General features: G+C 45.6%; 1 protein-coding gene across 1 annotated transcript in view; it reads left to right on the top strand.

The window, feature by feature from the left end:
* The first annotated feature begins 193 nt into the window (after window positions 1-193).
* The window catches only part of LOC116980122, a 78,281-nt gene continuing 50,962 nt past the window's right edge, over window positions 194-27,512 (top strand). Inside the window, exons 1-14 of the mRNA XM_033032232.1 lie at window positions 194-222; window positions 2,107-2,207; window positions 3,794-4,024; window positions 6,650-6,844; window positions 9,712-9,904; window positions 11,583-11,680; window positions 12,363-12,449; window positions 15,243-15,329; window positions 16,238-16,310; window positions 21,058-21,201; window positions 22,940-23,053; window positions 23,706-23,802; window positions 26,482-26,530; window positions 26,950-27,053. Of these exons, the coding sequence (XP_032888123.1) occupies window positions 194-222; window positions 2,107-2,207; window positions 3,794-4,024; window positions 6,650-6,844; window positions 9,712-9,904; window positions 11,583-11,680; window positions 12,363-12,449; window positions 15,243-15,329; window positions 16,238-16,310; window positions 21,058-21,201; window positions 22,940-23,053; window positions 23,706-23,802; window positions 26,482-26,530; window positions 26,950-27,053 (1,602 nt within the window). The remainder of the gene's footprint in view (window positions 223-2,106; window positions 2,208-3,793; window positions 4,025-6,649; window positions 6,845-9,711; window positions 9,905-11,582; window positions 11,681-12,362; window positions 12,450-15,242; window positions 15,330-16,237; window positions 16,311-21,057; window positions 21,202-22,939; window positions 23,054-23,705; window positions 23,803-26,481; window positions 26,531-26,949; window positions 27,054-27,512) is intronic.

Below are 27,512 nucleotides of genomic sequence, written 5' to 3'. Positions count from 1 at the left end.
TTGTCACTCTCTGTCCTGGCTTCATGCAGAATTTGCAATGATTGGTTGAAAACTGAATAATCGGGTATTTCCTTAATATAATAATTAACTGTGAATTTTTTTTAAAATTACATTTTTTAGAATTCCGCTGCTTTTCACTTGCGTGTATTAGAATATTAAGATGTACTCTGGGCTAAGATCAATCTATTAAAGAATGATTTTCTTCTTGCAGAATATCCTAAAGTAAGTAAGTTTATTGGCCAAGTATTCACATACAAGGAATTTGCCTTGGTGCTCCACCCACAAGTAACAACATGACATACAATGACAGTTACGAATAACTCAGAAAACACTAAACATTAATAATAATAAGACATTAATGATAAAGCACCATTGATCAAGCATGTGAACCAACAAAATACCAGATCAAAGGGAGGCTACAGATTTTTGGCTGCTGAGTAGAGCAACTCCTCGTGGATAAAAACTGTTTTTATGTCTGGCTGTGGCAGCTTTGACAATAAAATATAGATTATTTTATGCATCTAGTTATTTGTTTAATTTCACTCTGGTTTTCCCTATTAAAAATTGAATCAGCATTTTGTAGTTTTAAAAATTGTACCTTGATGTTTTCAAATATTGTTTAAATAAATATTAGATATTTTTTTAATAGTGATGTGTGGCAAATCTTTTTATGGGAAAACCTGGGAATTAATGTTGATGATTTTCCATTGTTCAGCAAACTGAGTTCCACGCTGGATGCCTCCAACTCTCTGTCATAGGGTCATAAGTGATAGCAACAGAATTAGGCCATTCGGCCCATCAAGTCAACCACCATTCAATCATGGTTGATCTATCTCTCCCTCCTAACCCCATTCTCCTGCCCTCTCCCCATAACCTCTGACACCCGTACTAATCAAGGATCTATCTCTCTGGCTTTAAAATATCCATTGACTTGGCCTCCACAGCCTTCAGTGGCAAAGAATTCCACAGATTCAACACCCTCTGACTAATGAAATTCCTTCTCATCTCCTTCCTACTGGAACGCCCTTTGATTTTGAGGCTATGACCTCTTGTCCTAGACTCTCCCACTTGTAGAAACATCCTCCCCACATCCACTCTATCCAAGCCTTTCACTATTCGATACGTTTCAATGAGGTCCCCATTATTCTTCGAAACCAGGGGCCTGCAACCTATGGCCCCTGGGCCGAATGCGGCCCGCAACCCGAAATCATCCGGCCCGCAGACTTCCATCATCTCCGGTACCTCCCGGGCCCGAGGCCGCGGCGCCCAGGCACGGTGACGCAAGGAGGCCTGTGCTGGCGGCCGCAATGGCGGAGCCTCCGAGCGCGGCCGAGCTCCGAGCTCTGGCTGTACCGCATCCTGCGCAAAGCTGCCAGCACAGCCGCGCACCTTCTGTGTCTGGGCTTCACTATCGGGATCGGGGTTGTCAATAGGATGGGGACGTGCGAGTGTGAGTATTTGAGCCACCACCTTCAGGACAGAGCCAAGGCAATGGTCCGTAGGTACACCATGTACGTGAGCGCCCGTAACTAGGGGCCAGTGCTCCGGGTGGCGTCCTCGAAGGGGCGGGATCCATGTGAACACGTGATAGATGTGGCCCGCCATCCGTTCACAGACATGCGTCCTGGCCCCTATACAGAACAAAGTTGACGACCCCTGTTCTAAACTCCAGCGAGTAGAGGCCCAGTGCCGTCAAACGCTCATCGTATGTTAACCCACTCATTCCTGGCAGTCTGTGCTAGAGGGACCTTGAGATAAATGCCCTACACTTGCAGAAACTCTGTGTAACTCTGTGTATCTCTGTAATTCTGTGTAACTCCGGCCATCACACAAACTATCCTCCCTTCTATTGACAACATTTATACCTCACCTTTCTGCTGACCGGTTAGCATGCAACAAAAGCTTTCCACTGTACCTCGGTACATGTGGCAATAAACTCAGTCTAGATGGGGCATCTTGGTTGACGTGGACGCGTGGGGACGAACGGCCTGTTTCCTATGATTCAATGTCCTTGTTTTCCTGCCATTTCTACTTTGAAGGTTGCATGTTACTGACAGAAATAAATCTGCTTCTGTGTTTATGCCCTTGAAATCTCCTATGTAACAGGTACCTGGGAATTAATACTTTACTAGCATTAGACATTGCTGACAAGAAAGCCAAAAGCTGCCTGGTGGGTCATAATATCAAAGCAAGTATGCTGTCAACAGGTAGAGGAATATTAAACGAAGTATTTGTATGTATATTACTTCTGTTAGCGTTATGTTTGTAATATGCGTTGACTGCACTGTGTAGAATTAATGACCTCTTAAATTTACAGTTGAACAGATTCAGATACGCCATTTGGATTTAGAGTTGTTTCGCAGTTACAGCATTCTCGCCTCCATTTCTGCTCGTTCAGAAGTAGTTCTAAAAATGCCTGAAGTGAAAATAAGTTGCGCAGTGATAAGTTGTGCAGAAATAAGTGATAGGAGCAGACTTAGGCCATTCAGACCATCAAGTCTACTCCGCCATTCAATCATGGCTGATCTATCTCCCCACATTCTATACGGACCTGTTCATTGCAGAGAAGCTGAATTTTTAGCAGCGCATGTTGAAGTGTCTTCTTTATATTTTTTCCACAGTGATGAGAATATTATTGTTGGGTAGTCTGCTCTTGCTCTGCGCAGAGATGGCGTATTGCAGTTCGGCCTCTCTTCACGGTGATATTACAATGGGATTTACAGTCGATCTCTACCATGCTGTTCGCTCGGTGAGGAAGAAGGGAAATATTCTTTGTTCACCCACATCTATCAGCGTTGGCCTCGCGATGGTGGCACTGGGTGGGAGAGGAACAACTTTACAGCAGTTACGGAAAGGTTTACACTTTGATAAAGGACAAGAAGGTAGGTTCTTCTTCTCCTTATCGAGTCCACACACAAGATTAGAAGTTGTTCGTACGGAGCGGAACACACCTCTGGGCATCTGCATACAATGGTGTCTGACTTGTCGCTTCTTGAGCTTCTTGTACGTGGTGGTGGAAAGATTGGTGGAAACAGGGCCACGATGTGAATGCTCTTTCCTTGGCCTCCAGACGGTAGGTAAAACAAGCAAATAAAAACTGTTGATGGCGCGAATTGGCATAAAAGACAGAAAATGCTGGAAATACTCAATGTTTTACTTGATTAAATAAACCAATGAAGATTAACATCGAGTAATAATCTTTATTATTACTATCAATGAAGAGAGAAATGGAGGTAACATTTCAGGTCAGTGATCTTTCAACCAGAAACTAATCTGCCAATCGTCAAGAACAGGACCGATATTGAGCATAACACAAAATGCTGGAGGGTCTCAATGTTGTCAGGCAGCTTCTGTGGACAGGCAATGGTTTGTGTCGCAATCCTTCTTCGGACTGGCCTGAAAAATTGCCTGTCCTTTCCCTCCATTCTGTCCCCTTCCCTTGATTAGTACGGGTGTCAGGGGTTAGGGGAAGAAGGCAGGAGAATGGGGTTGCGAGGGAAAGATAGATCAGCCAAGATTGATGGTGGGGTAGACTCGATGGGTCAAATGGCCAAATTCCACTCCTATGACTTATGAACTTATGAAATGCTGCCTGGCCCGTTGAGTTCCTCCAGCACTTTTTAATTTTGATCAAAGTTCCAGCACCTGCAGTTCCCTCGTGTCCCCACAATCTATGTGAAAGTAAACTTGCAATTGCATGAATAATTGCTGTCCTTTTACGAATATACAAAATGCATGCTTGTTTATTTTTCAATATCTGCTACATTCTCAAGTACTGTGATTCTAATTTTAGGGGAGGAATTTTCTATGTTGAAAAAGCAGTCAAGCATCATGTCTACCAACAGTGAGAAATGCCAGTTAAAACTTGCCAACGCACTTTACATTCAAGACGGATACAGTCTTTCTCAACAATATCTCGGCGGCATCCAGGAATTCTTTGATAATGCTGTCAGGACAGTGAATTTTCAAGATTCCTCGTCTACCGCCAACATTATTAATAAGTGGATAGCTAATCAGACCAGCGGTGAGAGGCAGTTATTTTCTGCTGCCAGTTTTATTTTTCTTAATATAATTGAAGTGTAATTATAGCATTATAATAAATGGAGAAGTCGGGGCGGCATGGTGGAGCAGCGGTAGAGTTGCTGCCTTTGCAGCACCAGAGACGAGAGTTCGATCCTAACTCCGGGTGCTGTCTGTACGGAGTTTGTACGTTCTCCACGTGGCCTGCGTGGGTTTTCTTCGGGAGCTCCGGTTTCCTCCCACACTCCATAGACGTACTGTACATGTTTGTAGGTTAATTGGCTTCTGTAAATTGTCCCTACTGTGTAGGATGGAAAAAGTGGATGCGTGAATGTTGACCAGCATGGACTCGGTGGGCTGAAGGGCCTGTTTCCGTGCTGTATCTTTAAACTAAACTAAACTAAGATGGTTGGTTTTCTATCTGGGATTAGGTATAATTTAGCTATGCTTGGCTATGTTTAGCTATGTTGATAACTGATTGTGGATGATCACCCATGATCACAGTGAATGGCAGTGCTCGCTCGAAGGGCCGAATGGCCTACTCCTGCACCTATTGTCTATTGTCATTTTTATTCTAAGCATTTGCGTTCTTATTTCTACATGATTAATATTGTTTTTTTGCTGTGTCAGCTAATTATGTAATTCAACTTAAAATTCAATTTACACATTCATTCTAAAGCGCGTTAGACCTGCCGCAAAAGAAATGAGAAAAATTCAAAAAAGTGAAATTTTAAGGACCCAATGCATCTGCGTGTTTCCCACAGACAGAATTAGTGAGTTGTTTATCCAGTGTTATCTTATGGCAATGAGAGCAGTCATTTAGTTCCCACAGAATGTCAGAGACTTTGCCAAGCATTCACACACTGCCAACCTCATCTACTGTATCTGCTGTTCCAGGTGTCAACTTCTCTACATCGGCGAGACCAAGCGCAGGCTCGGCGATCGTTTCGCTGAACACCTCCACTCAGTCTCCCGGTTGCCAAACACTGTAGCTCCCCCTCCCATCCCCACACTGACTTTTCTGTCCTGGGCCTCCTCCACTGTCAGAGTGAGCCCAACACAAATTGGAGAAACACCACCTCATATTTCACTTGGACAGCTTACACCCCAGTGGTATGAACATTGACTTCTCTAACTTCAAGTAACCCTTGCTTTTCCTCTCCCTCCGTCCCTCCCCCATCTAATTCTCCGACTAGTTTCACTGTCCTCCTGATTAAATATTACTGATTGTATGCCTCGTTGTCACCTTCCCCTCAACTAACAATGTACCATTCTACATTTCCTTGGTCATCGTCCCCTTTGATATCTTGTTTTCACACCTTACCCTTCCATATCTCTGCCCTCCTCTCCCCTGACTCTCAGTCTGAAGAAGGGTCTCGACCCAAAATGTCACCCATTCCTTCTCTCCAGTGATGCTGCCTGTCCTGCTGAGTTACTCCAGCATTTTGTGTCAGTCTTTGATCTCATCCACCTGCACATGATCCATGTCCCTCTATTCCTTGTGCTACCATGTGCAAGCCTCTTAAGTGCCACTATTGTGTCTGCCTCCACCATCAACCATGGCAATGCGTTCCAGGCACCCACCAGCATCTGTGTAAAACAACTTGCCCCCTCTCCATTACAGCCATGCCGTCTCATATTGGACATTTCCACCCTAGGAGAAAAAGCTTTTGCCTTGCAGGCAATCCAACTATCAAATAGGCCCACCATCCAGACATGGACCTCTTATCCTGGACAAAGTGTTGTTCCATAGCAGCTTTCTCCAGTTTGGATAAATACCCAGAGAGAAAGATGTTTAGTTTAGAGATATCCAGATTCAAAGAAAAACTTCAGAAAGAGTAGGAAATGAATCTTTAGAATTTATTATTTAGATAGCCTGTATTAGATACAATGCAGAACTCAACCCACTGAGTCCAAGCCGACCAGCGACCCCCACACACTGGCACTATCCTACACACACCAGGGACAATTTACAATTATACCGAAGCCAATTAACCTACAAACCTGCACGTCTTTGGAGTGTGGGAGGAAACCAGAGCACCCGGAGAAAACCCACGTAGGTCACGGGGAGAACGTACGAACTCCGTACAGAGAGCACTCGTAGTCAGGATTGAATCTGCCTCTGTGAGGCAGCAACTCTACCGCTACGCCACAGCATCACATGGTACAGAAGGAACTGAGGACAATGGGTTTGATAGTCAAAGAGTGATACAGTGTGGAAACAGGCCCTTCGCCCAACTTGCCCACACCGGCCAACAATGTCCCAGTTACACTAGTCCCACTTGGTCTAAATCCCTCCAAACCTGTCCTATCCATGTACCTGTCCAACTGTTTTTTAAATAATGGGATAGTCCCAGCCTCAACTACCTCCTCTGGCAGCTTGTTCCATACACCCACCACCCTTCGTGTGAAAAAGTTACCCCTCGGATTCCTATTAAATCTTTTCCCCTTCACCTTGAACCTATGTCCTCTGGTTATCAATCCCCCTACTCTGGGCCAGAGACTCTGTACATCTACCTGGTCTTCCTTATGGTTAGTGGTTGCACCTTTTCCAACATGTCATCTTAAACTGCGATTATGATCTTAGGTTATTTTCACACAAAATATCTAATTGTCTTTTATTTTTCAGGCAAAGTCAACAACTTGGTCTCAAGTCATTCTTTCAGCCCACTTACAAAACTAATTTTGGTTAACGCCATTTACTTCAAGGGGAGATGGAAACATCCATTTAATTCACAGAACACAAGACTGATGGAGTTTTACAAGGAGGGTGGCTCTGTTGTGGAAATCCCAATGATGCACCAACAGGCGATGTGTAGATTTGGTAAATATTACAAAACAATAAATATTTTATTGCAATTATTATCTCGTACAAAATTAATATCTCACGGAGGGTACGTTTTTTGAGTTAGTTGTAGAGTCATACAGCGTGGAAGCTGGCCGTTCGGTCCAACTTGCCCATACCGACCAACATGCATCATCTGACGAAGGATCTCAACTTGAAACGTCACCCATTCCTTCTCTCCAGAGATGCTGCCTATCCCGCTAAGTTACACCAGCATTTTGTCTCTATGTATCATCTACACTAGGTTGAAAACATTTTACTTGCTGCTGCACATACTACGATTATAAATCTAAAAATATATACAGGTGCACAACCTTTTATCCGAAATTCCGGAAACCGAAAAGCTCCGAAAACCGGACATTTTTTCCAGGATGTCGTCTGCACACCAAAGCTCGCGTTTGGCGCCAAACTTGACCCGAAACGACCCACGGTCAACCCAGGTCTGTACTACTGTTGCGGCTGCCTCCTCCCCGGAGACCGGCGAGACACTTAAACATCTGTAAATCATTGCTAAAATGTTAGTCAGTTAGTTTGGAGGGATTTTATGTGGTGGGGGGGGGGGGTGAAGGGGGAAACTTTAATTCTTAGTCCCCTACCTGGTCGGAGAGGCGGGGAGCGGGCAATGCCTTACCGGGTCGCCGTGCAGTAAGCTCCGGAGCGCTGTGGCCGCCGGCTCCCAAAATCGCGGAGCTGGGGTTGCGGGCGTCTGGCCGCGTGCAGCGCCGGTTGTAGCTCCGACCCCGGCAACTCTACCCCTGGCTGCGTGGAGCTCCAAATCCAGCGCCGCCCGTGGCCGGACGCCCGCAGTGAAGTTTTCCCCTTCACTCCCACCCACCACATAAAATCCCTCCAAACTAACTGACTAACATTTATGCAATGATTTACAATGATTCCCCGGTCTCCGGGGAGGAGGCAGCCGCTCCAGACTTTTCAAGCCGCCCGCGCTACCTACCTAATCTACGCTAAAAATCTTCCATTCCGAAATCCGAAAAATTCCGAAATCCGAGAAGTGTCTGGTCCCAAGGCTTTCGGTTAAAAGGTTGTGTACCTGTACTTGAATGTGACATTAACAGCTTCCTTTATGAACTTGTTGCCACTCTTTAAGGGTTCATAGTAAATCTTCATTCACTTCACAACCAAGAAACGTATTGCAAAGGTCTATGACCATCTTCAAAACGATAAAAATATCTAACCTAGTCCACTGGCACATGTTTAATTACACCTTCATTCTTCAAAGAATTGACATTTTCTTTATATTTTCTTTATATTTATATTTTCACTCCACAGGGAAATTCGTGCTCCATTCTTTACTTTAAATATTCCGGTCCTATCATCATTAGTCATGCCAGAACTATATTTATCAACAGTAGGATGATCCTACATACTAGCTGGATGAAGAAGGGTTTTTCGGCCCGAAACGTTGCCTATTTCCTTCGCTCCATAGATGCTGCCGCACCCGTTGAGTTTCCCCAGCACTTTTGTCTACCTTCAATTATTTATTCTTTGGACCTGAATGGTGCAGAGGAACAAAGCTTTGAATCATCTGCCTAATTAAGGTCATAAGGTCATAAGTGATAGGAAAGAATTAGGCCATTCGGCCCATCAAGGCTATGTTCCTCATTACTATTGGATTTTTGGTTAAAAGAAGGATTTTGAATAAAAGGACACAGAGTGTTGGAGTATCTCAGCCGGTCAGGCAGCATCTCTGGAGAACATGGATAGTTTTGGAACAGGACTCTTCTTCAGAATTCAAGTGCTTTATGTTCATATTATGTTTCAGGCTCGGCTTTTAAACATCAGGGTCTTGGTGAGACCACACCTGGATTATTGCGTACAGTTTTGGTCTCCTAATCTGAGGAAAGACATTCTTGCCATAGAGGGAGTACAGGGAAGGTTCACCAGACTGATTCCTGGGATGTCAGGACTTTCATATGAAGAAAGACTGGATAGACTTGGCTTGTACTCGCTAGAATTTAGAAGATTGAGGGGGGATCTTATAGAAACGTACAAAATTCTTAAGGGGTTGGACAGGCTAGATGCAGGATGATTGTTCCCGATGTTGGGGAAGTCCAGAACTAGGGGTCACAGTTTAAGGATAAGGGGGAAATCTTTTAGGACCGAGATGAGGAAAACATTTTTCACACAGAGAGTGATGAATCTCTGGAATTCTGTGCCACAGAAGGTAGTTGAGGCCATTTCATTGGCTATATTTAAGAGGAAGTTAGATGTGGCCCTTGTGGCTAAAGGGATCAGGGGGTATGGAGAGAAGGCAAGAACAGGATACTGAGTTGGATGATCAGCCATGATCATATTGAATGGCGGTGCAGGGCCGAATGGCCTACTCCTGCATCTATTTTCTATGTTTCTATCAGGTTAGAAATACAGAAACATTGAAAATAGGTGCAGGAGTAGGCCATTCGGCCCTTCGAGCCATCCAATATGATCATGGCTGATTATTCCAGAATCAGTACCCGGTTCTTGCTTTAGACTAAAATAGCCCTAAGAGCTAAATCTAACTTTCTCTTGAAAACATCCAGTGAATTGACCTCCAATGCCTTCTGTGGCAGAGAATTCCACAAATTCACAACTCTCTGGCTGAAAACTTTTTCCTCATCTCTGTTCTAAATTGCCTACCCCTTATTCTTAAACTGTGACCCCTGGTTCTGGACTCCCCCAACACCGGGAACATTTTTCCTGCATCTACCCTGTCCAATCCCTTAAGAATGTCATATGTTTCTTTAAGATGCTCATTTTATATGTTTCTATAAGATCCGGCAGATCAGGTTACGCCAGGATTCTTGTCTTTGCCAATTATATTAAGCGTTTCATACTTTATCCATTTGCAGGCTATTTTACGGCGGGTGAGATGAGATATCAGGTCTTAGAACTGCCTTACAGCGGAGAGGAAGTCAGCATTACCCTGGCTCTTCCCGAAGAAGGAGCTGATCTAGTGGAATTGGAAAGACATCTTACACCACAACTCATAGACAAGTGGGATTCCACAATGATGGAAGATGAGATTGAGATCGGTCTCCCAAGGTTGTCGTTGTCCACCATTCTATGTTTCTTTTGTTCTAGTTACAGTGGTGTTTGGTTGTTCATTCTGGTGGAGATCCCTCAGTTTTATTGAAAACAAGTGTAGATATTAAAAATAAATTTTAAAGTATGCAGTGGTGGCGGTGTCGCTGGTAGAGCTGATGCCTCACAGCTTCAGAGACCCGGGTTCGATCCTGACCTCCGCTGCTGTCTTTGTGGAGTTTGCATGTTCTCCCTGTAACCACGGGGATCTCCTCTGGGTGCACCAGTTTCATCCCACATCCCAAAGACGTGCAGTTTTGGAGTTTAATTGGTCTCTGTGAATTGCCCCTAGTGTGTAGGAAGTGAATGAGACTGTGAATTGCCCCTAGTGTGTAGGAAGTGAATGAGAGTGGGATAACATAGAATTATACTCAATTTGTCTTGATATTACTTTAGTTTAGTTTAGTTTAGAGATACAGCATGGAAACAGGCCCTTCAGCCCACTGAGTCCGCGCTGACCATTCACATTAGTTCTATACTATCCCCATCATACTCATTAGGGAAAATTTACAGAAGCCATTTCTCCAATTTGCACTGGTCAATTCGTCCCTTCCCACCCAAACCACCCCCTCCCGAGGTACTTTCCCCTGCAACCGCTGGAGATACAACACCTGTCCCTTTTCCTCCCCCCCTCGACTCCATCCAAGGACCCAAACAATCTTTCCAGGTGAGGCAGAGGTTCACCTGCATCTCCTCCAACCTCATCTACTGTATCCGCTGTTCCAGGTGTCAACTTCTCTACATCAACGAGACCAAGCGCAGACTTGGCGATCGTTTCGCTGAACACCTCCGCTCGGTCCGCCTTAACCTACCTGATCTCCCGGTGGCTCAGCACTTCAACTCCCCTTCCCATTCCCAATCCGATCTTTCTGTCCTGGGCCTCCTCTGTTGTCAGAGTGAGGCCCAGCGCAAATTGGAGGAACAGCACCTCATATTTCACTTGGGTATGAGCATTGACTTCTCTAACTTCAGATAGCCCCTTGGTCTTCCCTGTTCTCCCACTAGTCTGACTGTCTCCGCCCTCATTCTATCTTTGTCCCGCCCCCTGTCCCAACATCAGTCTGAAGAAGGGTCTCGACCCAAAACGTCGCCCATCCCTTCTTTCCAGAGATGCTGCCTGTCCTGCTGAGTTACTCCAGCATTTTGTGTCCACCAGTGCTCAGTTGTTCAAGGGCTGTCATAACACAAGATCATACCAAATAGATGCAGGGGAAGGCCATTTGAATCCTTGTGTTTGCTCTCCTATTTACTGAGACCAAGGCTGATCTTTTCACCTTTTGCCACTGTCTAGCCCGAACCCCATCCTCCTTGTTTTCCCCTTTAAAAATATATATGAATAAAAAGGTACACAAAAAAGCTGGAGAAACTCAGCGGGTGCAGCAGCATCTATGGAGCGAAGGAAATAGGCAACGTTTCGGGACGAAACGTTGCCTATTTCCTTCGCTCCATAGATGCTGCTGCACCCGCTGAGTTTCTCCAGCTTTTTTGTTAACCTTCGATTTTCCAGCATCTGCAGTTCCTTTTTAAACACTATGAATAAAAGGCGTTGATTTCTGATTTAAATAAACTCAGCAATATTGTGGCCGTTTAACTTAAGACAAAGGTGTTTATAGTCTACTTTCTCGTTGTCTACTTACAGATTTATGATCCACCAGAAGCTAGATTTGACAGAGCCACTTGAAGTCCTCAATATCACAGAAATATTTAAGGCTGGAGCTGATCTATCTGGGATGACGGGTATGTGTGTTATGGCTGCTTTTCCATTCCCTGCTAAAAATTCATCAGGACTGGACTCTGGGTTTCATACGTATATCATCCCAGCGGGGATGATCATTTTGTGGTACGATCTATAAATAAAAATCGACGATCAGAAAAATATACACAGTGGTGCAGCGGTAGAGTTGCTCTTACAGCATCAGAGACACAGGTTCGATCCTGACTACGGGAGCTGTCTGTACAGTATCTGTAAGTTCTCCCTGTGACCACGTGGGTTTTCTCCAGGAGCTCCGGCTTCCTCCCACATTCCAAAGGCGTGCAGGTTTATAGGTTAATTGGATTCCGTAACTTGTGCCTAGTGCGTAGGATAGGACAAGGGGATCGCTGGTCGGGGCGGACTCGGTGGGCCGAAGGGCCTGATTCCACGCTGTATCTCTAAAACTATAGCTAAACAAAGTAATTGTCACTTCAAACATTGAAATGGCTAATATTATAAAGTGTAATCACATTTTATAATTGAGCAAAACTAATGTTTCGGGTTGGGATTCTGAAGAAGGGACTTAATCAGAAATGTTGTGTGTCTACCACCTTCACGGATGCTGACTGACCCATTGAGTTCCTCCAGCACTTTGTGTTTTGCTCAAGATTCCAGCATCTGCACTTTCTTCTGTCGCTAACATTTTACAATTGATTATTTCGGCAGAGTCAGCTGACCTACACATTTCTCAAGCAGTTCATCGAGCGATTATTGAAATCAATGAAGAAGGAAGTGAGGCAGCGGCCTCAACAGGTAATCGATCTTGTCCACTTCGCACGGCCTCAGCAAGGCCAGCCGCATAATCAATGGCCAGTCTCACCCCGGTCACTCCCTCTTCTCCCCTCTCCCAGCAGGCAAGAGGTACAGAAGTGTGAAAACACACACCACCAGATTCATGGGCAGTTTCTTCCCAACTGCTATCAGGCAACCAGGTGGGTGTGTGGAACAAGCTGCCAGAGATGTATGTAGTTGAGGCAGGGACTATAACAACATTTAAGAAACCGTTAGACAGGTACATGGATAGGCAGGTTTGGAGGGATACGGGCCAAACGCAGGCAGGTGGGACTAGTCTAGACGGGACATGTTGGCCAGTGTGGGCAAGTTGGGCCGTAGGGCCTGTTTCCATGCTCTATGACTATGACTCTATAACTGAATCGTCCTCTCACCAGCTAGAAAGCGGTCCTGACCTCCCATCTACCCCATTGGTGTCCTTCGAACTATTTAATTAACTTTTACTGGCATTTATTTTGCACAGAACATTATTCCATTTATCATATATCTATATTCGGCACGGACTAGAAGGGTCGAGATGGCCTGTTTCCGTGCTGTAATTGTTATATGGTTATGCACTATAGACGGCTGGATTGTAATCATGTATAGTCTTTCCGTTGACTGGTTAGCACACAACAAAAAAGCATGAAACTAACTAACTAACTAGCTGACTAGCTAACTATCGATCTAACTAACTGACCAACTGACTGAATAGCTAACTGACTGACTGACTGACTGACTAACTTCACAGAAGCATGTCTTCACAATACATGTGAGATTCAATACATGTGCTTCAGTGGGATTTGATGAAGGGTCCCAACCCAAAAATGTGTAGTCTTTTCGCTAACTGGGTAGCACGCAACAAAAAGGCTTTGGTACAAGTGACAATAATAAACTAACCTAAACTGAACACCTCGGTTTCACTATCAATGCGCTTTTTTGTTGTCAGGCAGGTTGGTAGATACTTTGTTTCTTCTCGATATTGAACATAGGGACCGGTCTTTCATACAGTTCAGTGAACGAGGCAGGAATGAGGGAAGATGATTAGATTTTATTGCCTTGTGGGGAATCCGCTGTGGTGGATGTTTATGTTAACTTTTATGTAGTTGTGTGTCTTGTTGCTTTTTTTAAAGTATGGATGTATGGTAAGGCGAATATCACTGTGCCTTAATTGGTACATGTGACAATAAAAGACCTTTGAAACCTTTGAATACAGCTACTGAGTCTGAAGCCCTCAGTCTGAAGAAGGGTCTCAACCTGAAACGTCACCCATTCCTTCTCCCCAGAGATGTTGTCTGACCCACTGAGTCACTCCAGCTTTTTGTGTCTATCTTCGGTTTAAACAAGCATCTGCAGTTCCTTCCTACACAATACATCTACTGAGGTTCGCGTCTCCTGCGTCAGGAGTATTTATGTTAATCTTAAGTTTTTTTTGTTTGAATTCCAAATTGAACGCAAAATATAAGGCAGAGATATTCAAGACGGATTGTTGATTAGCACGGGTGTCAGAGGTTATGGGGAGAAGGCAGGAGAATGTGGTTAGGAGGGAGAGTTCCAGACACTCGAAGCCGCTGAGAGTGTTCTCCCGACGCCGGAGCTCCATCATCTGGCGAGAGGGCCTGTAACATCGGGCCGCCGTTGCGGCGACTGCGGAGACCTCAATAGGCCCGACCAGGGGTGAACAAGAGGAAGAGGACTGGACTGTTGCCTTCCCTCACAGTGGGAACGTTTTTATGTTCAATGTTAAATTCTTTAATGTTGTGTTTTACTTTTATTGGTGTGCTGCAAATGGTAACTCGAATTTCACTGCACTAATTGGTGTATGTGACAATAAATGTCCTTTGCCCTTTGTCCTTTGAGATAGATCAGCCACAATTGAATGGCGGAGTAGACTTGATGGGCCAAATGGCCTAATTCAGCTCCTATCACTTATGACCTTATGAGGGGGGGACACTCTAGTTTTAGAATCCTATGCCCAGGGGATAAGCCTGCGTTCGTTTGTTTGTTTGTTCGTTCGTTCCAGTGAAGGCGATGTGCACACGGCAGCCAGCCGACAGTTGCTTGTCTTTTTATTTTTGTTCACTTTTAATTTAATTTTAATTTCATGTTTCCGTGTACCTTGTTTTAAAAAAAAAAAAATATTTTAATCAAAAATATTTATTCAAATATTAAAATAATATTACAGTACAGTAAAAAACAAAACAGAACCCACCATCATAATACACAACAAACGATAAACAATTATACAACTATCTTACACTCCTTGTCAAGGATGCATTCAACCCCCCCGCGGTGCCCAGCGGTCCCGGAAATCCCCCAGGGCGCCCGTGGACAGGGCGAAGTCCCTCTCTAACAGCACCCAGGTACGGACATAACCCCGTAAAAGGGGCAGGCAGCTGGCTCGGGCAGAGCCCTCCACCACCTGGCGCCAGGCCCAGGAGCAACCCAACCAGGACATGCAAGTCGGCCCTACCCTCTCCCCCAGGCACAGGGTGTCCAAAATGAGGATGGTGGGTGTGAAGTGCAGCCAGAAGGCAAGGAACAGCACCTTTAGATAATGGAACAGGGGCTGCAACTTCACACACTCCATGTACTGTCTGTGAACTGTGAGAGAAACAGGTTGCAGGGAACACCTCGGTGCAATACCCTTCCGTGTACCTTGTTGAGGGTTGTGACTGTTGGCAGACCAATTTCCCCCTGGGGGTGAATAAAGTTCTATCGTATCATTATAATATCTCTAAAGTAGATATTTTCCTATTGAACCCTTCCCTGCAGGTTTGGCGGCTGCGATCATGAGCCTTCCTCGTCATCAATTCATGGCAAATCATCCATTCATGTTTCTGATACGGAGCAAGTTAACAGGTAATGTCCTTCCTGTTTAATTTCTTTACTCACATCCTGTTGGATTGCCCTTAAGAGTTCTATTTTGTTCCTTTAATGAACAAAGGTCCCGACCTGAAATGTCACCTATCCCTGTTCTCCACAGATGCTGCCTGACCCTCCAAGTTACTCCAGCACTTTGTGTCCTTTTTAAAATGTTTAGTTTAGTTTAGATTAGAGCTGCAGCGCCGACCAGCAATCCGCGCCGACCAGCGATCATCCCCGCACAACGCCACTATTCTACACACCCAGGGACAATTTACAATTTTTAACATCCAATTATTCTACAAATCTGCATGTCTTTGGACTGTGGGAAGAAACCGGAGCACCCGCAGAAAACCCAGGCAGGTCACAAGGAGAATGTATTAACTCAAATTTCACTGTACCTTAATTGGTTAAGTGACAATAAATGCGAGCTTGAACTTGGACATCACCCGTAGTCAGGATCGAACCTGGGTTTCCGATGCTGTAAGGCAGCAACTCTACCGCTGCGCCACCGTGCCGCCAGAAGTCTGATTTTTTTTTGTTTTCTGTCTTACCTCAACCTTGTAACTACCGACAGTCATGACCAGTTATTATTTTGACTTGGAGATGAAGAATTCATCGGTATATAAAATTGTAAAAGGCATATAAAAGGTGGACAGTCAGAATCATTTTCACAAGCTCACAAGTGTACAAGTTATAGGAGTAGCATTGGCCCATTCGGCCCATCGACTGCATTCAATCATGGCTGACCTGGAGTTTCCTGAGGATGGAAAACATGGCGGCTCCCGCATGTGTACATTTTATAGACAACACACACCAAAACCCACAAGAACACTGGTGCCAATGTAACTAGGTACAACTTTAATTTTATTGAACTAATTTAATATATTTTTTTGCTTTTTCAGCTTCAGTGTTATTTGTGGGAAGACTAATGGAACCCGAGAAGATGATTTCTTTTGGGAGAGATAAGGAAGCGCTGTGAAATAAAATTACACATCGCAAAGTAAACTGAGTTTATTTTGTTGTACTTGTTTTATGGTCAATTGTAGATTGGAAAAAATAATCATGTGGCGTTTAGGATTTACTCACAGAACAACCTTTATCACACATTGGGCATCTTGGGAGACACAGTTCATATATTCACAGTCACAGTCTGTTACTCGGCGGCACCTTGCGGCAGCGGCTTCTGCAGTCCGTCTGTCTTATTAACAATTTTTTGGCCTGTTGAGTGTATAGTTTGGTTGTAGTTTATATATTGTTTTTAGCTGTGTATATGTGGGGGGCGGGGGGAACTTTTAAATCTCTTCCCTGTACGGGGGACCCAACCTTTCCCTGTCGGGTCTCCACTGTCGTTGGGGCCTAGCACCGTGGAGCAGCCTCCAACCAGAACGACCTGGGGGCTCCAGTCACGGAGCCTGCGGACTCACCACCGCGGAGCTGGCCGGCTTCGGAGCGTGGAGAGCTGTGGTGGCGCACAGCTGCGACCCGGCTTCGGAGCTTCGGAGGCTCCAGCCACAGGTCCGGTAGACGGTGACATCGGGAGCTGGTGGGAGACCACTTCTCCCGCCCGAATTGCTAGAGGCAGGAAACATGTTCCCGATGTTGGGGGAGTCCTGAACCAGGGGCCACAGTTTAAGAACAAGGGGTAGGCCATTTAGAACGGAGATGAGGAAAAACCTTTTTACAGAGAGTTGCAAATCTGTGGAATTCTCTGCCTCAGAAGGCAGTGGAGGCCAATTCTCTGGATGCTTTCAAGAAAGAGTTATATAGAGTTAAAGGTATGTGGATATGGTGAGAAAGCAGGAACGGGGTACTGATTGTGAATGATCAGCCATGATCACAGTGAATAGCGGTGCTGACTCGAAGGGCCGAATGGCCTACTTCTGCACCTATTGTCTATCGTCTATCCCTCTAAACCTTTCCTATCCATGCAACTGACCAACTGTCTTTTAAATATTGTCATGGTACCGACATTCTTGGATAGGGTTGTGAAAACAGGAGATGGAATTTACCTACAACATATATGGCACGGTGGCAGGGCTGGTACAACTGCTGCCTCACAGCGCCAGAGACCCGGCTTCGGTCCTGACCGCAAGTGCTGGCTGTGTGGAGTTTGCACATTCTTCCTGTGACTGCATGGATTTCCTCCCACATCTAGAGTCATGTGGGTTAGTAGGTTCGTTGGCCTCTGTCAATTGCCCCACGTGTGTAGGGAATGGATGAGAAGGTGAAATAATATAGAACTATGTGATGGTTGAAATGGGCCGAAGGGCCAGTTTTCATGCCGTATTTTTCAATCCGATCATTCGCTCCTTCCACAAGATCAAGCACACTCAGCCAAGACTCAGCTCACCTGTTGCCGAGAACGTCACCCATGTCTCTGTTACAGCAAGACACGGCTATTCCAAAAAATAACACAAAGTGCTGGAGTAACTCAACGAGTCAAGCAGCATCTCTGGAGAACACGGACAAGTGACGTTTGGGGTTGGGACCCTTCTTCAGACTGATTCAATACTAGCTTCCCTCTTTATACGCCCACTAATGTGAGGTTGTTCTGAGAACTGTAACGTCCAGGTTCAGGAACAGCTTTGTCCCTACAGCCATCAGGCTATTAAACACAACAATGAATAAGCTGTGTACTGCAAAAGACTATATTATTATTGCACTATATTTGTTACTTATTGAACTTTTTCTTTTTCTTTCCCCACCCCCCCCCCCCCCCCCCCCCACCCCGGTAGTGCACTATGTTTACATATTCACATATTCTGTTGTGCTGCAGCCAGTAAGAATTTCATTGTCCCATCCGGGACATATGACAATAAAACACTCTTGACTCGACTACTCCTTGGCCTCTAAACTACAACTGGGACAGTAAAATGTAGAAACACCCAACTGCAGGTGCAGGCTTACAAAAACACGGACTCAAAGTGCTGGAGACTGAGGAAGGATCCCAACCTAAAATGTCACCTATCCTTGTTCTCCAGAGATGCTGCGTGACCCACTGAGTTACTCCAACATTTTGTGTCCTCTTCTTTTGGAAACCAACATCTGCAGTTCCTTGTTTCTACATTTTAGATAAGTGAATAAGGAGATAGAACAACCTCTGAAGAAATGGTCCTGACTCCAAATGTATCCTATCCATGTGCTGTAGAGATGCTGCCTGACCCGCATGTCGATTTTTGTAAACCAGCATTTGCAGTGTTTCTGCATGCTGCCCAACCCACTGAATTACTCCAGCAATTTGTGTCTTTTTTTTCCAAACCAGCATCTGCAGTTGTCCTTTCTACATGTTGTTCGACCCGCTGAGTTATTCCAGCATTTTGTGGTTCCCTTCAGTATAAACCAGTATATGTACTTCCTTTCTACACATGCTAGGTGACCTGCTGAATTACTCCAACACCTGCAGTTGACGTTTCTACACATGCTACCTCGCCCGCTGAGTTACTCCAGCACTTTGTTATTTTTTGCAAACCAACACCTGCAGTTGTTATTTCTACACATGCTACCAAATCTACTGAGTTACTCCAGCACTTTGTGTCCATCTTCGGTATAAATCAGCATCTGCACTTCCTTTCTACACATGCAAGGTGACCTGCTCAGTTACTCCAGCACTTTGTGGGTTTTTTTTTTTGCAAACCAGCACCTGCAGTTGTCCTTTCTGCACATGCTACCTGACCTGCTGAGTTACTCCAGCACTTTGTGTCTTTTTTTTGCAAACCAACATCTACCTGAACTGTTGAGTTACTCCAGCACTTTGTGTCTTTTTTTTGCAAACCAACATCTACCTGAACTGTTGAGTTACTCCAGCACTTTGTGTCTTTTTTTTGCAAACCAGCACCTGCAGTTGTCCTTTCTGCACGTGATACCTGACCTGCTGAGTTGCTCCAGCACTTTGTGCGTCTTGTTGGGCTGCAACAACGTGTGTTGGATCCCGGCCATCGGTGCTGGCGGGGCATGGGTGGGGGCGGGGCCCGGACACACGATGCCGGGCTCCATGGCAACGGGGACGCGGACGGACGCGGAGCTGGAGGAGAGAGAGAGAGAGAAGGTGAGGGGGGGACACACGGAGAGATGCAGGCGCCGGGAGAGGGGGAGGGAGGAGGAGGAGGGGAGGGAGAGAGGGAATGAAGACGGAAAAAAGAAAGTGAAGGTAGAAAGGGAGAGAGAGAGAAGGGGGGGGGGGAGGAGGGAGAGGGGGAGAGGGAGAGGGAGTGAGAGAGAGAGGAGGAGGAGAGGAGGGAGAGAGGGAGGGAGAGGGAGAGGGAGAGGGAGAAGGATAAGTAGAGGAAGGGAGTGAGAGGGGGAAGGGAGAGGGAGAAGGAATGGGAGAGGGAATGGGAAAGAGAGGGAGAGAGGGAGGGGGGAGAGGGAGAGAGAGAGGGAGAGAGAAAGGGAGAGAGGGACAGGGAGAGTGGGGGAAGGGGGGGAACAGTCCAGGGCAGGTGAGCCACACGTCTGGATGCAGGCCCTGCGAGGGGAGACAAGGAAGAAAGAGAGGGGGAGGGGAAGAAGGAAGGAAGAAAGAAAGAAGAAAGGCACAGAGGGATGAACAAAGAAAGGGAGGGAGAGGGAAGGGGAGGTAAAGGGGGGGGGGGGGGGGGGGGGGGGGGGGGTGTCTCCAGCACTTTGTGTCTGTTTTGCAGCATCTGCAGTTCCTTGTTTCTGCTGCCATTTCCTCTCTTGCTTTGTCTCACATTCATTCCCATGATGTCGGAGAGCTGCCACCCTGTCTGCCCTGCAGGTTTACCCTGACCCTTCCTGTAATGTCACCTCTCCCATTGCAGCCCCGTTTATGTGGCAATCCTGCAATCTGCAGATGTAACAGCATACTGGGGTAATACAAAGCTGCAAGAAGCCTCTCCAAGGACCACTGAAAAATATAAAAATATACCCCCTCAGGGAGTCAATGATATTCTACTTACATTCCAAAACCTTCGGTGTTCGAGAAACACCCAAGCAACAGCATTTTATAACTGTTTAAGAAGGAACTGCAGATGCCGGAAAATCTAAGGTAGACAAAAATGCTGGAGAAACCCAGCGGGTGCAGCAGCATCTATGGAGCGAAGGAAATAGGCAACGTTTCGGACCGAAACGTTGCCTATTTCCTTCGCTCCATAGATGCTGCTGCACCCGCTGAGTTTCCCCAGCATTTTTGTCTACCTTAGCATTTTATAACTATAGTCTATTTCTTTTCGAGTTGAAGATTAGAAGTTGTTCAGCCAGAGCTGAACACACTTCTTGGCATCTGCATGCAATGGTGTGTGTCTTGTCGCTTCTTGTGCTTCTTGTGCGTGGCTGTGGAAAGATTGGTGGAAACAGGGCCGCGACCCCATAATTATAGCACTTCACCCCATAATTATAGCACTTTAGTTTAGAGATGCAGCGCGGAAACTCTCCTTCCGGCCCACCGAGTCTGTGTCGACCAGCGATCCCCCTACACTAGCACTATCCTACACACACACACACAAGGGACGATTTACAATTTTTACCGAAGCCAATTAACCTGCAAACCTGTACGTCATTGGAGTGTGGCAGGAAACCGGAGCACCCGGAGCACACAGGTCACAGGGAGACCGGACAAAGTCCGTACGGACAGCACCCGTAGTCAGGATCGAACCCGGGTCTCTGGCGCTGTGAGGCAGCAACTCTACCGCTGCGCCATCATGCTTATATTATATATCGTGGTTTTTTAATGTAATAATGCAGTCTTTTTTTTCTTTCGTAGATATCTTTCATGGTATTGTGCTGTTGGATGTAACAACTGCTACTCTTTGACTTTGAAATATTTAGTTCGCTACATCATGAATCCCAATAATTTCATTGTGGTACCGGCCAACAAAACTCTCACTTCTGTTAAGTTAAAAGCAAGGTAAATGAACTTCAGAGGAGACCTTTGTTATCAAGTAAAAGTGTAAATGGTGTGAAATTGTGAAGTGACATTTTATTATGGAGGACATCTTTGTATCAATAGTTTTGTATCATCTCTTGTATCTCTACGTTAACAATAGTAAAGATATATGCTGCCTTCTCAGTTGTGTCATGATTTGAATTAAATATACTCACGATCCCTGCACTAAAACAAATATCGGTTGTTTGGTTTAGTTTAGTTTATTGTCACGTGTACCGAGGTACAGTGAAAAGCCTTTTTGTTGCATGCTATCCAGTCAGCGGAAAGACTATACATGATTACCACCAAGCCATCCACAGATGCAGGATAAAGGGAATAATGTTTAGTGCAAGATACAGTTCGATTACAGTCCGAAATCCCTGGGCAAATGTTATCATCGGGAATTTTTATTTTTTTGCTTTCGACTTGTGTTCAAGCTCAATGATGTAAAATGCAGCACCACTATATTTAAAAACAAGTGTGGGAGTAACTCAGCAGGTCAGGCAGCATCTCTGGAGAACATGGATAGGCGATGATTGGGGTCGAGACCCTTCTTCGAACTGATGATAGGGGAGAAGAAGAGGGGAGAGGAGGGGAGGCGAGCGGAGGGGAGGGGAGGCGAGCGGAGGGGAGGGGAGGGGAGGCGAGGTGAGCGGAGGGGAGGGGAGGCGAGGGGAGGGGAGGGGAGGGGAGCGGAGGGGAGGGGAGGGGAGGTGAGGTGAGGGGAGGTGAGGGGAGGCGAGGCGAGGCGAGGGGAGGCGAGGGTAGGGAAGGCCAGGGGAGAGGCAGGACAATGCGGGGCAGGACAATGCGGGGCAGGACAATGCGGGGCAGGTAGCAGGTGGACACAGGCAAGGAAGGCATTTCATAGGCAGATGGTTGGAACAAAGATAAAAGCCGGGCCTGGCCAAGTTGGCCATCCGTGAGTCACGGCGCCAGGCGGAAGATGGCTTCCGGTACACGTGATAATAAAATTAAACTAACTAACTAAAACTAACTATTTAACTAAATGCACAAAGTTTCTGCACTGCATGGTCCGGCCTCTACATGGACATCACATTTTCATGCAGTTTTCATTAGGTGGCTTTTTAATTGATTAATTGTGTGCAGGAAGGAACTGCAGGTGTTGGTTTAAAAAGACATAAAAAGCTGGAGTAACTCAGCGGGATGGGCAGCATTTCCAGAGAGAAGGAATGGGTAATTAGGGTCGAGACACTTCTTCGGACTCATTTAATTGATTGATTGATTATTGGACATGTATTGGAGAAATTCAGTAAGAATCCTGACTGTAACTTAAGGGCATGCATATTATTTTGTTATTTTTGCCCGTTTCTTCAGATTCCAAGTAGTTTAGTTTAGTTTAGAGATACAGCATAGAAAGAGGCCCTTCGGCCCATCGGGTCCACGCAGACCAGCTATCCCTGTACATTAGCACTATCTTAAACACACTGGGTACAATTTACAATTTTACTGAAAACAAATAGCCTACAAGCCTTTATGTCTTTGGAGTGTGGGAGGAAACCGGAGCACCCGGAGAAAACCCACGCAGGTCACGGGGAGAACGTGCAAACTCCCTACAGACAGCGCTCGTAGTCAGGATGAACCCCTTGTCTCTGGCGCTGTGTGGCAGCACCTCTACCGCTGCTCCATCGTGCCGCCCAGAAAGCCACTTGACATTTCAAAGACATTTAACATTAAATCTCAATTGTTTTCTCTCCAGGAATCTTCGAGAACTACGATTAGAAACAGCTCAACTGGAACTGGACAGTGATGTGATGGAACAAAGATTGCTGCAACTTCGGCAAACCATGAGTCAGGAAAAGGAGGAAAGGGAGTAAGTGGTTCATATTACTTATAACTTCAGATAGCCCCTTGCTTTCCCTCTCTATCCCCTTCCCCTTCCCAGTTCTCCCACTAGTCTTACTGTCACCGACTACATTCTATCTCTGTCCTGGCCCCTCCCCTGACATCAGTCTGAAGAAGGGTCTCGACTCGAAACGTCGCCCATTCCTTCTCTCCAGAGATGCTGCCTCACCCTCTGTGTAACTCCAGCATTTTGTGTTTACCTTCGAGTTAAACCAGCATCTGCAGTTCTTTCTTACACAAGGGAGTAAGTGCGAAGGGTTTCTACTTGGCTTCAGATCTGTGATCCTGGCCTTGGTTTTCACTACCACAGCGGCTTGTATCTGTGTAGCAGATTCTGCTGTAATATGGAGCTCCCAAAGAGTTTTCAAATTGAGCATTAGCAAAGCAGAGATAGACACAAAGTGCTGGAGTAACTCAGCGGGTCAGGCATCATCTCTGGAGAACATGGATAGGGGGTGACGTTTCGAGTCGGGACACTTCCTCGGACTGACTGTAGTGGGGAGAGTGGGGCAAAACCCAGTGTAAGCTAGCGGGGATATGAAGCAGAGTGGGCTGTGAAACAATATAGCTGTTGATGAAATAGGCTTGTTTTAATTTGTCTTCATGTTCGTTTATTGCAGACGAGCGGGACCTCATCATTGGAGATCGGGACAGACAGGGAACCTTACAAATCATGCGCAGAATGTCCTGAAGAGTAAAGACAACTGTAATCGAAAGGTAAGGAGAGACTTCAAAATCAACAGGAAACAAGATTATTATAGAATAATCCCTGTCAATTGGAGTTATGAGCACCTCTCCTGCTATCATTCTGAAGAAGAGTCCCGATCCAAAAGGTCCATTCACTCCACAGATGTTGAGTTCCTCCAGCACTTTGTGTCTTGCTCCACTTTCCACCACCTGCAGTTCCTTGTGGCTCTTCAATAGTGTCTTTACATGAGTGTGTGATGTCTGGTGCAGTATTTATGAGGGTAGGGTTTGCCAACTGTCCCGTATTAGCCGGGATATCCCGTATCCTGAGGACTGGAGGGTAGCTAATGTAACCCCACTTTTTAAAAAGGGAGGGAGAGAGAAAACGGGGAATTACAGACCAGTTAGTCTAACATCGGTGGTGGGGGAAATTACTAGAGTCAGTTATTAAAGATGGGATAGCATCACATTTGGAAAGTGGTGAATTCATTAGACAAAGTCAGCATGGATTTATGAAAGGTAAATCATGTCTGACGAATCTTATAGAATTTTTCGAGGATGTAACTAGTAGAGTGGATAAGGGAGAACCAGTGGATGTGTTATATCTGGACTTTCAGAAGGCTTTCGACAAGGTCCCACATAAGAGATTAGCATACAAACTTAAAGCACACGGTATTGGGGGTTCAGTATTGATGTGGATAGAGAACTGGCTGGCAGACAGGAAGCAAAGAGTAGGAGTAAACGGGTCATTTTCAGAATGGCAGGCAGTGACTAGTGGGGTACCACAAGGCTCAGTGCTGGGACCCCAGCTATTTACAATATATATTAATGATCTGGATGAGGGAATTGAATACAACATCTCCAAGTTTGCGGATGCCACGAAGCTGGGGGGCAGTGTTAGCTGTGAGGAGGATGCTAGGAGGCTGCAAGGTGACTTGGATAGGTTGGATGAGTGGGCAAATGCATGGCAGATGCAGTATAATGTGGATAAATGTGAGGTTATCCACTTTGGTGGCAAAAACAGGAAAGTAGACTTTTATCTGAATGGTGGCCGATTAGGAAAAGGGGAGATGCAACGAGACCTGGGTGTCATGGTACACCAGTCATTAAAAGTAGGCATGCAGGTGCAGCAGGCAGTGAAGAAAGCAAATGGTATGTTAGCATTCATAGCAAAAGGATTTGAGTATAAGAGCAGGGAGGTTCTACTGCAGTTGTACAGGGTCTTGGTGAGACCACACCTGGAGTATTGTGTACAGTTTTGGTCTCCCAATCTGAGGAAAGACATTCTTGCCATAGAGGGAGTACATAGAAGGTTCACCAGACTGATTCCTGGGATGGCAGGACTTTCATATGAAGAAAGACTGGATAGACTCGGCTTGTACACGCTAGAATTCAGAAGATTGAGGGGGGATCTGATAGAAACTTACAAAATTCTTAAGGGGTTGGACAGGCTAGATGCAGGAAGATTATTCCCGATGTTGGGGAAGTACAGAACAAGGGGTCACAGTTTAAGGATAAGAGGGAAGTCTTTTAGGACCGAGATGAGAAAATCATTTTTTACACAGAGAGTGGTGAATCTGTGGAATTCTCTGCCACAGAAGGTAGTTGAGGCCAGTTCATTGGCTATATTTAAGAGGGAGTTAGATGTGGCCCTTGTGGCTAAAGGGATCAGGGGGTATGGAGAGAAGGCAGGGATGGGATACTGAGTTGGATGATCAGCCATGATCATATCGAATGGCGGTGCAGGCTTGAAGGGCCGAATGGCCTACTCCTGCACCTATTTTCTATGTTTCTATGTTTCTATGTATTTTGGGCTAAATTGGTTTGTCCCATACGGACCACCCTTGTCCCGTATTTGACTGCTACTACTCGGGTCGAGGGGACTGTCGGGTCGGAGGGCCTTTTCATTAACATTGTGATAAACCATTCAATCAATCAAACAAATGTTGAACATTGTTGGTCGACACAGTCGGTTTAACCTTAGACTAGGTTTTATTCTGTATGGTATATCCTATGTATTTGAGTGTTTCTCCCAGGCAGTAACTTTTGCTTTACGAAGCATAATTCCTGCAACACAATAGTGGCACGGTGGTGCAGCGGTCGAGTTGCTGCCTTACTTACAGTGCTCACAGCGCCAGAGATCCGGGTTCGATCCTGACTACGGGTGCTGTCTGTACGGAGTCTGTACGTTCTCCCCGTGACCCACGTGGGCTTTCTCCGAGATCTTCGGTTTCCTCCCACACTCCAAAGATTTGTAGGTTAATTGCCTTTCTATAAGTGTAAATTGTCCATAGTGTGTGTAGGATAGTGTTAATGTGCGGGGATCGCTGGTCGGCGTGGACTCGGTGGGCCAAAGGGCCAGTTTCCATGCTGTATCTCTAAACTAAACATAAACATAGCTGCAGAAAACGTTTGCTGAGAAACTGGTTGCTTTTCAGAAAATTGAGCCATTTTATGTCATTATTGAGGGATAGACTCAAAGTTCATTATTACGTGAGTGACTTGGAAATTTGCGTAAATCTTTCCGAGCAGCCTCAGTTGAAGTTCATTTCACCGGCATGTAGGTAAACTTTTATTCAAAATCTTTCCATACAAACCTTTAGCTCTGTGAATGAAACATGTTATAACGTTTGACTAAAAATGTGTAAATAGTTGCACTTTTGTGTTATTCTGTCGTAATCCTTTAAAATGACTATTATTCTGTTACAGATAACTTCAGGAAAGACAAAAATCAAAGTACTGAAGGACCAGCGTGAAGGTATGTCTACTTTCCTTCATTTTGTGTTTCCGTCGGGTTTTAAAGACATGAAATAGATTGTTTAGGAAGGAACTGCAGATGCTGGTTTACACCGAAGATAGATACAAAATGTGCTGGTGTAACTCAGCGAGGCATGCAGCATCTCTGGAGAGATGGAATGGGCAACATTTCGGGTCGAGCCCCTTGTTCAGACTGAGAGACGGGGGAGAGGGAGACATAGAGATAGGGAAGGGTAAGGTGTGAAAATGACCGATCAAAGGGGATGATGTTCAAGGAAATGGAGGATGGAGAAAGAGGGAAAGCAAGGGTTACTTGAAGTTAGAGAAATCAAAATCCATACCGCTGGGTTGTAAGCTGCCCAAGCGAAATGTGAGCTGTTGTTCCTTCAATCCCAATGGATTGTTATTATGTTATTGCAGAGCCTCACAGACATGTACCCTCCAGTGTCCCGTTCAGTGTACCCGAGCGGGCAAAGGTCAAGGAGAAAGTATGTGGACAGTGCGAGATCAGGTATCCCCAACTGGTGAGTAAGTAATAGTCATATTGTCAATAACATGTTGTACTTTGTTAAGGGAGGCACATTGGCACAGCGATAGAGCTGCTGCCTCACAGTGTCACAGACCCAGGTTCGATCCTGAATACGGGTGCTGTCTGTATGGAGTTTGCACGCTCTCCCCGTGACCTGACATTCTTGCTTGCAGCGGCACAACAGAATATGTAAACACAGTTCTCTGTAAAACCCACACCAAAAAAAAGCCCCAAAAAGTTCAGCTTTCAATATTAAAAAAAGCAGACAAATAAATCGACAATTGTCGTGCAAAGTCAGAAATAATGTCCACAATTCAATATAGTTCCCAGCCTATTTGGAGGTTGTAGTGTTTAATAGCCTGATGGCTGTAGGGAAGAAGCTGTTCCTGAACCTGGACGTTTCAGTTCTCAGGCTCCTGTACCTTCTTCCCGATGGCAGGGGGTGAGATGAGAG

Source organism: Amblyraja radiata, chromosome 13 (assembly GCF_010909765.2).
Source record: "Amblyraja radiata isolate CabotCenter1 chromosome 13, sAmbRad1.1.pri, whole genome shotgun sequence".
Taxonomy (NCBI): domain Eukaryota; kingdom Metazoa; phylum Chordata; class Chondrichthyes; order Rajiformes; family Rajidae; genus Amblyraja; species Amblyraja radiata.
This window is presented reverse-complemented; position numbering and strand designations above follow the sequence as displayed.